Raw genomic sequence first — 11,180 nt, 5'->3', positions numbered from 1 at the left:
TATCGAGTTATTGACTTTTGCCACTAAAAAACTAATCCAAATACTTTTTTAAAAAACTCATTTCCCACATTCATAAGTCAATAATTCCTTTTTAGCAAAAGTCATTTTACCTTCAAAATGAAATTCCAAGCACCCTCTAAATCCTAGTTAAAATCAATGTTTTAAAACCCCCCCTTTTTTTTTTCTTGAATGAACGGTTCTAGGTTTAAGTTCAACTGTTGGTTCAACCGGATCGACCGCCGATTCTACCAAATTTTCCTACATTTGGCGGTGGTGTGCGTCGGTCTTAAAGTTGTATACACTCTGAAAATGTTCAATTCGTTTTTTTTTGAAATTAGTTGTTTTCTTAACGGGCGTTGTGAAATCCAACTACACAAATCCAATAAACCGGTTTAAAGAGTTTTTTTTACCAGTTCTATCACATGCTTCAACCAAGTTTATAATGAAACCGTTTTGTTCGGTCCGGTCTAGAAATTGTCATAAAGTCGATCGTTATTGAATCATCTTGTCTCCGGTTTCCGGTCCAATCGATTTGATCGTGGGGTTGAAACCGATTCTTAAAACATTTTTTAAAAGCCCCAAGACTAAAACACTCGACTCCCATATGAAAGACCCATGCGTACCTTATGACCACGAGGTAGTTGTTGTCGAGTAGACATATAATTCACCCTAAAAAATGTATGGGCTAAAGGTGCAATTTCGTAGATATTTGATGGATCATTTATGACTTCAATCTAAAAGATGAGAAACTATGTCGTCTTAGGTATTTTATCAAATTGGAGACCCTCGAGGCATCAACTTCTATCTTCTCTCTCCGGTCTTCGACTTTCACTTCCTCACCGTCGTCGTACACAATTTCCGGCGATCTTTTAAGTCAATTTCTCTAAATCTGGCGAAGAAACCCTAGCAGTCTCTTATTAATCATCATTGATTCCTCTCTCTCTGTAATTATTTTCATTTCTCTAACCTTCGAAATTCCCCGAAATTACATGTGGACTGAATATATGTCAATGTAGCAGAAAACACGCTTCTCTAATTTAGTAAGTGTGTTTATTTGTGTAATCTCTCTGTGGTTTTTGTATCGTTTGTTTCTAACCGCTTATATAATGCATTTATATGAATACTCTTGTTGGTTTGAAGATCATTATAGGGTTGATCAGTTATTGTTGTAGTTTCCACAGGAGGGAGGGCGTGGTAGTTAAGGTTGCAGTTGAACATATGCGTTTGCGCCTCCTCTATTTGTCTTTGCGTGTGATTAGGAATTTGTAGCTAATAATTTTGCCATTTTTCAAAGAAATCTCAAACATGTAACCATTTCCCATAAAAGGTTCACAAATGGCTATCATATATAAACACTTTGTGCTGATGGTCTTTCAGAGGGCACTTTGAGGTTTTAATAATGATTTTGATAATATATCATATTATAAAAGCTTTATGGGTTAAGAGAGTTGAGAGGCAATCTGCTTGTGTGCTTGTTAGCTCATCAGATTAGATTTTCCTTGATGTGATCCTGAATAAAAGGTAGTGGAGGTCATCCAACAAGTAGTTTAAAGCAAAAAGAATTGTGTAGATTGGATTTGTTCTTCAGCTTAGATGCTCAACATTTCTAATTTCTGTTATTTTCCTTTAACTGAACTGAATGACCTCATTGATTTTAAGTTGTTAAGTTCTTCCATTCCACCTAAATTGCCTACTCCCTCACAACAATCTTCCACTTTTTTCTTGTATGTTTTGGCAGTTCTTGTATAATTAGCAACCATGGACTTTTATGCAACAAATCCAGGACCTATTGACGATTCTGTATTGTATGACCAAGAGAAGCATGTTTCATCAGCTGTTTGGGAGGGTCAGGTGAGTTATTCCTTTCTTGTATAGCTTAGATGCAGCTTCTTCTTTAACTGATGTATGAATAAAATGCTGTATGGACAAATGATATTTAAAAATATTTGAGAAAAGAATGACATAACCTGGGGAAATGGAAGGAAAAACTAAATGAATGGTAACTTTGTAAAAAATTAGACCTTAATCGGGAAAGTTTCATTAACACTCCCAAACCTTTTATACATTTTCCCTTATTTATTTTTCCTTCCATTTTCTGAAATATGTTTTAAACATCATTTGGCATATATCCATACAACATGATATAAAAAAAAATGACAGGAGCGTGGTGCACTTAGATGCCATGAACACACTTCAAAGCTGGATCAATGGACACTAACACCAAAACAAATCGAATTAGTAAAAAAAGCAGGATTCAGTTACTTAAGACTAATTCCTGCCATCAGTCTAGACAACCCCCTCATATCCGCCCTTGTTGAAAGATGGAGAAGAGAAACAAACACATTCCATTTCACAGTAGGAGAGATGTCAATAACCCTGGAAGATGTGGGTTACCTTCTTGGCCTCCCAATTGATGGGGACCCAGTCATAGGTGTAACCTACACTACATGCGATGCAGTATGCAGCAAGTATTTAGGTCGAACCCCTGACTCAGGGTCAACAAGTGGTGGCATGGTCAAACTTAGTTGGTTGAAAGAAACGTTTTCAAAATGTCCCGAGGGGGCCCCACTTGATGAAGTCGAAAGACATACACGTGCTTACCTCTTGTATCTTGTTGGAAGCACGGTTTTTTCCACCACTACAGGGAATAAGGTCCCGGTTATGTATCTTCCATTGTTTGAGAACTTTGATCAGGCTGGGAGGTATGCGTGGGGTGCAGCAGCTTTGTCTTTCTTGTATAGAGCACTTGGGAATGCTTCTTTGAGATCTCAAAGCACCATCAGTGGCTGTTTGACACTTTTACAGGTGCTTTTTAGCTTTTTTTTTTTTTTTTTTTTTTAAAGTTTTGTATTCTACATAAACAAACATATTATGATTTTGTTTGTAAAAGTTGTTAAAATGTTGTAGTGTTGGAGTTACTTTCGGCTGAATATTGGTCGACCGAAGCTTAACCATGATCCAAGACATGATCGATTTCCATTTGTGTTTAGATGGAAAGGGAAGCATACTGGTCCAACTACCAACCGGGATGTGGCCTTCTATCGTAAAGCATTGGACTCCTTAAAGCCCTCTGAAGTAAGTAAAATATTAGTATATTAATTAAATAAGGGTTAATGAGGACTAATAATAATAATAATAATAATAAATAGGTTGAGTGGTGTCCGTATGTAAATATTAGTGATGCGATGTTACCTGAAGATATAAGGAATAATCTTATTCTTGGAAGATCAAATACAATGTTGATATGCTTTGACAAGGCTGAAAGGCATCTGCCGGATCGATGCCTGAGGCAGTTTGGGATTCGACAGCCTATCCCTCTTGATGTGCAGCAATGGGAGAGGAAGAGCCGTGGGGTAGATGGAGGGGTAGATCTGTCCGCTAAAATGGAAACCGAGCTAAGTGAATGGTCAGATCGCCATCTCCGTGTTGTTGATGTTGATGAAGATGTTGAGGAAACTGAATATTTGCATTGGTACTTGAAAATTACCCGAAAGTTGGTTGGACGACCCATTCCCATCTCTTCTGAGTTTCAAAGAATGGTACAAATAAATACTCAAATACTTATGCTATTTCCCTAAACTGTCTTACATTTTCCTATCTATATTTTCAATAGAAATAGCAATGTCTCATCCTACTTTCATTTTTTCCTATCTACCCAAATATAATAGCAAAAGATACACACCAATTTACATTGCTATAATTGAGTAGTTTTTCCAGCTACAGTGTCATGAGTACAAAAAGTTTGAAAGCACAATGTTATGATTGGGTAGATTTTTCAAGGCGAAATGAAAGTAAGATGCTATAATAACAAATAAATGAAACTACATTGCTATGTCTTGCATTTAGCCCTAAAATAATAAGTGACTTAATAAACAGTTGCCATTCTTTTCTATATTAAAATTTTGAGTTTTGAAGTTAATTTGTATGCAAAAGAATATGAGTCATATCACCAATTTATATGGCCTTATGGTGCTGTGCTGTCTAGATAAATGATATTTAACATATTTGAGAAAATGACGACACACTTGAGTCTTGACTTGGGAAGTGGAATGAAAACACTAATACTGAGTTATAATAGCATTTTATTTGTTGATTGTTATTATGACATTATAAATTGGTTTAGATTTTGGTTGGTGTAATTGGAATTTTTATAATGACATGTGACAGAATGCTGCACTGAGGGACATAGCAAACGTAGCGGACATGCTGTCAACCCACGGAATGGACGATCAACAGATGCACGCGGTGACTAGAATCCGGTATCTGGCTCATGAATGCTTAAGAGACCAAATCGGAAGCATGATGATTGCTGATGTCACCGATTCTGAACAAAATGAAGTTGATAAAAAAATAAGAGGAAAAGAACGGATAAGGCGAAAAGGCATGGGCATGGGCATGGGGGTGAAACGCAGGCGAAAAGACGATTCAGGACAGTTCCTAACCGAATTTTGTCTTCCTTCACCTATAAACATGGTTGAAAATAATGATGTTGAGATATGCCTTCCTCCGGGAGACGCAGATGACGATTCCCAACTCTGCTATATGCCGACTAAGGTGGATCAAACACATTCTCTTTCCAATGGAATTCATGATTCCGCTTTCTGTCAGGAACCTGCTGATGCCAATGCTGACATGCCACAAGATGGCCTCGTGTCCTCTGCTGATATCCCCCAGCAGAATGAAAACGTTTACAGCGTTCTCGTGTAGAAACACCAATTTCTTTGCTATTTCAATTCAAACTTTGGTTTTGTCAAGCCCAACGTGTTTTCATTCATTTGTTTCATCATACCATTCCTTCCTATTACCATTAATACAATTCTATATAGCAATGCTATACACTAAGTGTCCTAATATGAATATAATTCAACGTATAGTGCTAGTTTACAAAGTGTAACCTAAAAAGAAAAAGAAATAGGAAGGAATGGGAGTAGGATGCTATACTGCTGCTACACATATATGAAAGTATGTTGCTATTTCTTTCGTTTAGATCTTTTCTTAGCAACAACTGTTCCAGTGTGTTTTCCATTATATTAAGGTGCTATTCTAAGTTTAGAGTTGAACTTGAAGGCAACGAATAACAGTCTATTACTAATCTATCCTCACTGGTTTGTTTATTATTGCATAGTGCTTTCAATTTTTTTCCCATTACAACATTGCGTATTTGGAAAATCTAATCCAATCATAGCAACACCATCTAGATACAACGAAAATTTAAATGCTATAATTGTGCGGATGTACGTCTATGGTTCAGCTTAGTTATCAAATCTGTAACCTCGTCGGTTAACTATTGTAAATTGTTTTTACCGCAAACTACTCTTGAAATGCGAATACTTTTTGTGATTTTTTTTTCAAAAAAGGTACAAAGCACCGAATCGGTTCAATAGAAGCATATTTGCAAAAAAAAATTCTCGAAAAAAAAAGTGAATATACGACACGTACATATATGCACAAACATTAGAAATCACAAGTTCGTAAAAATGCACATATGCATATATTTTTTGAGATATTTTTTTTAGCGAATGTGCTTCTATATGACCAATTTGGTGCTTTATGTCGTTTTTTTTTGAAAAAAATCACACAAAAAAATTCGCATTTTAAAAGTGGTTCGTGGGAAAATATGGGTTAGCAAAAAATCATATATATATATATATATATATATATATATATATATATATATATATATATATATATATATATATATATATATATATATATATATATATATATATATATATATATATATATATATATATATATATATATATGGGCTTAGAGAATATGTGGCTGTCATGTACCTAAGGTTATATATAGAACCCTCCAAAAAATGTAGTTTTGATTCATTTATATCCATACTAATCATTATATCTCTTTTATCATTCTTCCTTTATCATTTGACTTACTAAGTTGATCAAATTTATGTTCTTTTTCTTCATTTTGTTTAAGAACTTAAAACATTAAAAGTCGTGATCATTTAATCAACTCTACTAAATTCTAAATGAAAACTAATAAAGTAAAAGATAAAAGAAGAACATGTCATAACTCAATCAACCTTTTCACAAAATCATTGGATATAGTTTTTCAATTGAAAGACAAAACGCTTGAGTTGTATTCGTTAAAAAATATTTGTTTTTTTTATTTTCATTATAAAATTCAATAATTATTTGCAATAAAAATATATATAATTGATCTTTTTTATTCAATATTTGAACTTAATTCAATGGTATTCTATAAAAACAAAACTAAAAGAAAATGAAATTGGATTTGTTTTGTTTAAACTACGTCGTTTAAAAGGTTCTATACCTAAACTGAGGTACATAACAGCCACATATTCACTTTTCTATATATATATATATATATATATATATATATATATATATATATATATATATATATATATATATATATATATATATATATATATATATATATATATATATATATATATATATATATATATAGACACACACACAAGTAGGTTCATGCGAAACATAAATTTTTTGCAAAAATGATTTTATCTTATAAAAGTCAAACATATGTACTTAGCAATTAAATTTATTAGCAATAAATTAAATATAATAAGTTTACATTGGAGGGTATTATGGTGATATACAATGAAGGGTGTTATGGTAATATAGATTTAAGTTTACATTGGGGTGGCACAATCTCATAGGTTTTCCTTGTTTTCGCATTTTCACAAAATATTTGCATTTTCGCATGAGCCTTCCCTTATATATATATATATATATATATATATATATATATATATATATATATATATATATATATATATATATATATATATATATATATATATATATATATATATATATATATATATATATATATATATATATATATATAGGGCTGAGTTATTATACGAACCAAAAAATTTGTGTGAACTTGCGAACTCATAATCAACTCATCATTTTTCAACACCAAAAACACTAATCTTTTCCAAATGGTGCTCTAAGCCATATTTAGGCTAAAAAAAGATTTGACATTTTTTTCTTCAAATTTGCTTGTATGCATAATCAATAGTTGTACGAGCTGCTGATGAGCACAATCAACAGTCATATGAACTGCGGATGTGCACAATCAGCAACCATATGGACTATTGATGAGAAATCAGTAGTCCATATGACTACTGATTGTGCTCATCCGCAATCCATATGACTGTTGATTGTGCTCATTGGTAGGCCATACAACTGTTGATTGTGCTTATCAGCAGTCATACAAAAAAAACCAATAAATAAATAAATAAATAAATAAAATTGTCAAATCTTTTTTTGAGCCTAGATATGGCTTAGAATCCATGAAATTATCCCATCATCTGGCATTTCCACCACCAACCCGAGTTGAAGTAGAATTGATGATTGAAGATACACATGGAAGAAGGCTTAGTAGAGTCTAGGTAAATTTTTATGATTATTTGGACATATTCGTATGTGTTAAATTGTTTTGTGATTTTAGGAAATAAGCACTTGGGGACTGCGAGACAATACTTGGGACATGTATGAGTATGTGTGAAAGGTAGTAGAGACCTATACTACCGGAAACACATGATTCACACTTGGATTAGGGAAAGTCACAAGGTTACCAAAGCGCTAGTGATTGATTATGTTTTGTTCATGTCTGTCGTTACCATCGTTTCGGTAATGACTAAAAGGATTGTAACAACGTAAATTTGCCAAACAATTTTTCGCTTTAAAAACATAATTTCATTTATAGTATTATCAAATCTCAATGTATCACATGACAACTCCATAAAACAAATCCCAAGATCACAATACATAAAAACTCCGCAAGTGTGTACAGAGCATGCCGACGCCTTCCCGCAATCCTCACTGGTACCTGAAACACATAACACACAACACGGTAAGCATAAATGCTTAGTGAGTTCTCCAAAATACCACATACAACACATACGTCACTCGAGGCTATAGCTCGAACCTCCGGTCGATGTGTCTCAGCGGGACCCTCCAGTCCCGTAGCTCATTGGACCCTCTGGTCCGGTCATAGCTTGTTGGACCCTTCGGTCCGATCTATATCGTTGGACCCCCGGTCCGGTCTATACAACACAACATACATATAACAAATGCACATAATCTCATACATACACATAGCACACAAGACCCTCTAGTCTACACATGGATACCACTCTAGGTAATGTATAGTGAGAAGACTCACCTCGAATGAAGTCGGATACATTCTCGTGCTCGACGTCCCGACCTAGCCTCCTCCTATCATCCGAATAACATTCCTGATCAATATCCTCTCATAGTCTCATCTCTAAAGATTGGGTAGAAGGCCATTCTACCCCTCCCTGAACTTTCTTGAATCAGCTCAACCAAAACCCTAAGGTCAACTGAAGTTAACAATCAAACTTTGACCCGACTCGTCGAGTGCACATGGGCAACTCGGCGAGTCCACGCGGATCCTATGAATCCTTTTAGTCTTACTTGGCACGTCGAGTCATCCCTTCACTCAACGGGTTACTCCTGTCACGAATCGCGGGGCAACCTCGACTCGTCTTGTCGAGTCCACTTATGAACTCGGTAAATTGCTTCCATGGCAACACTCAAATGACCTTCTGAGGTCAAATCTGCTTCTCTAACCTATAGATCTGACCTTCCCAAACAAGATAATCACGTAAAGGTTCAGTCTTGACATTCATGCAACACACTTAAGGCTTTCCTTGGTGAAATGGCCTCTAAAATGGAAACATAGTCACATTCCCTCCATGAACCAACATAAAGCAGAATGGATGAGGCCCTCTGGACCTCTAGAGGTCCAAATCCAGAGTCTAACACTCAAAGGGACAACATACTCAACAAATCAAGCCAATAAAGGGGGTATAGAAAACCCTAAAATTTAAGGATCTTAAACCAAATAGAGAAAGGGTCGTTTTGCTACCTCAACATTGTAGATCCAAGCTTGAAAACCACGGATTAGCAACCCACTTGACCTCCTCTAGCTGGAAACACCTTTTTCTTTGCAAAACAACACCAAAAAGGATTAACATGGCTAGCTCTCTCACACAAATCGCTCAAGCTCTCTAGGGTTTCTCTCTCTGGACTGGTAACCGCAAATGAGGGCTATAAGGACCCCTAAATAGGGCACAGTCCCAAATATTTAGGGTTTCTGTCGTCAGCACGGACTCGTTGAGTCACCTCTCCGACTCATCGAGTCCATTCATTAATCAAGTCAGCAAAATCGTGATCCTACTCGACGAGTCTGGGCGTCGACTCGTCGAGTCCCTCTCTTTAACTCAACATAAATGAATAAAATAGAACACCTGGGAATCCGAATGTTACAATTCTCCCCCACTAGAATCAGACTTCGCCCTCGAAGTGTCGCTCCGCAAATAACTTAGGATGCTGCTCCCGCATCTCCGCCTCTGGCTCCCAAGTTAACTCGGACCCTCTTCGATGTTGCCACTGGACCTGAACCAAGGGCACCTCCTTGTTCCTCATAACTTTGATCTTCCGATCCAGGATCACGATCGGTCTCTCAACATAATTCAGGCTCGCATCCACCTTAATATCCTCCAACGGAACCACCGCCGACTCGTCGGCTATACACTTCCTCAACTGAGACACGTGGAAGGTATCATGAATCTGGCTCAAATCCGCAGGTAGCTCCAAACGATACGCTACCCTGCCCACCCTCGCGGTCACCCTGAACGGACCAATGTACCGGGGCCCCAACTTGCCCCTCTTCCTGAATCGAATCACTCCTTTCCAAGTAGACACCTTCAGGAGTACGAAGTCTCCCACCTGAAACTCAAACTCGGACCTTTGCCTATCAGCATAACTCTTCTGGCGACTTTGAGCTGTCAACAACCTCTGTCTGACCTGCTGTATCTGCTCAGTCGTCTGAAGCACTATCTCAATGCTACCCATCATGCGCTGCCCTACCTCTCCCCAGCAAATGGGAGTCCGACATCTCCTCCCATACAACAAATCGAAGGGAGGCATACCAATACTCGAATGGTGGCTGTTGTTATAGGAAAACTCAGCCAATGGCAAGTACGTGTCCCAACTTCCTCTGAAGTCCATGTTGGGTTTTGAGCATTCTAACACTCCTAAGTGTACATGCAACCCTAAATACCTTGGATCTATGTTTTCTCTATTATACATGCAAATAAGAACTTCCAAGGTATTATCCTAATCTAGCATACAAAATAATGAGTGTAACAAGATAGAATACATACCTCTTTCATGTAGAAAGTCTTCATGAAGCTTGAGTGCGTAGTGCCCCAAGTGTGACACCTCAAATGGTTCACACAACATCAAATACACTTGGAATAACTTGAGAGAAATCTACACTTCATGAAATCCGCTAGCCCTTCTATTACTCACACTAGTCTCCGATTTTGGTCAAGAATAAGATGCTTATATAGTTAGGGTTACACCATGTAAACCTTAATTGACATGGCCTTTCATTTCCATGATCCATGGGTACAAATACACCATGGAGCATCCATGGACCATCCTATGGGTTTTAGCCCAACTTGATTATCCATGGAGCATTAGCCCACTATATAAGTATGGATGATTTACATAATCAACCCATATATTTAATTAGTCTTCTTTTGATCACTTAATTAATCCTAGATTAATTCTTGATCAATACTAATTAAATAATCTTATTATTCTTATTATTAATATACTAGAACTTATAATATATTAATAACCATAAGTGTCTTATTTCTCTCATGATAGTCTATCCAAGTGCATGATGCCATGCAACCCAAATGGACCATGCCGGGTCGGGTCAAGTCTTACCAATTATAGTTATGGACTTAGACATTAATCCAACAGTCTCCCACTTGGATAAGTCTAAAACTAATATTGCGTATGACTTCAGGAACCAACTGGAAATCGTAGCTCTCAAAAGCTTCTGTCGAACTCTGACCTTGTCGATAAACTCTGACCTTTGTCAATGACTTGTCCATTAGATAAGGGATCATATATTCCTCCATTCTAGATGTCATATCGACTGAGACATGGATTATAATCATTCTCTCTGTCCATTTGTTGTTTCCCGATTTCCGATTTATGATGACTGACTAATTGAACAAATCAAATCAGTCCTGGCCCGGCCGAGCACTTCCATTTGTCATCATCAAATCATCGAGGGGACCACAGATATCGCTTTTATCCCGAAGGTAAAAGGAA

The 11,180-nt window shown here is 36.5% G+C and overlaps 1 protein-coding gene across 1 annotated transcript; it reads left to right on the top strand.

Annotated features, from left to right (window-relative positions):
• The first annotated feature begins 772 nt into the window (after positions 1-772).
• LOC111895111 (protein MAIN-LIKE 2) lies at positions 773-4,986 on the top strand. The gene is made up of 6 exons (XM_023891213.2): positions 773-1,040; positions 1,739-1,851; positions 2,161-2,805; positions 2,908-3,075; positions 3,150-3,539; positions 4,168-4,986. Exons 2-6 carry the CDS (start codon positions 1,759-1,761, stop codon positions 4,705-4,707), a joined length of 1,836 nt encoding a protein of 611 aa, XP_023746981.1. The 5' UTR covers positions 773-1,040; positions 1,739-1,758; the 3' UTR covers positions 4,708-4,986.
• Positions 4,987-11,180: the final 6,194 nt, after the last annotated feature.

This window comes from Lactuca sativa, chromosome 7 (genome assembly GCF_002870075.4).
Source record: "Lactuca sativa cultivar Salinas chromosome 7, Lsat_Salinas_v11, whole genome shotgun sequence".
In the NCBI taxonomy this organism is placed as follows: Eukaryota; Viridiplantae; Streptophyta; class Magnoliopsida; order Asterales; family Asteraceae; genus Lactuca; species Lactuca sativa.
The sequence above is the reverse complement of the archived record's forward strand: the minus strand, read 5'-3'. Positions and strand labels throughout refer to the sequence as shown.

Excerpts from the sequence above, each read along its gene's own strand:
- LOC111895111 (XM_023891213.2), top strand. The coding sequence starts at position 1,759 with ATGGACTTTTATGCAACAAATCCAGGACCTATTGACGATTCTGTATTG. Across the intron at positions 1,852-2,160 it reads CAGCTGTTTGGGAGGGTCAG|GAGCGTGGTGCACTTAGATG; the intron begins GTGAGTTATTCC and ends AAAAAATGACAG. Across the intron at positions 3,076-3,149 it reads ACTCCTTAAAGCCCTCTGAA|GTTGAGTGGTGTCCGTATGT; the intron begins GTAAGTAAAATA and ends AATAATAAATAG.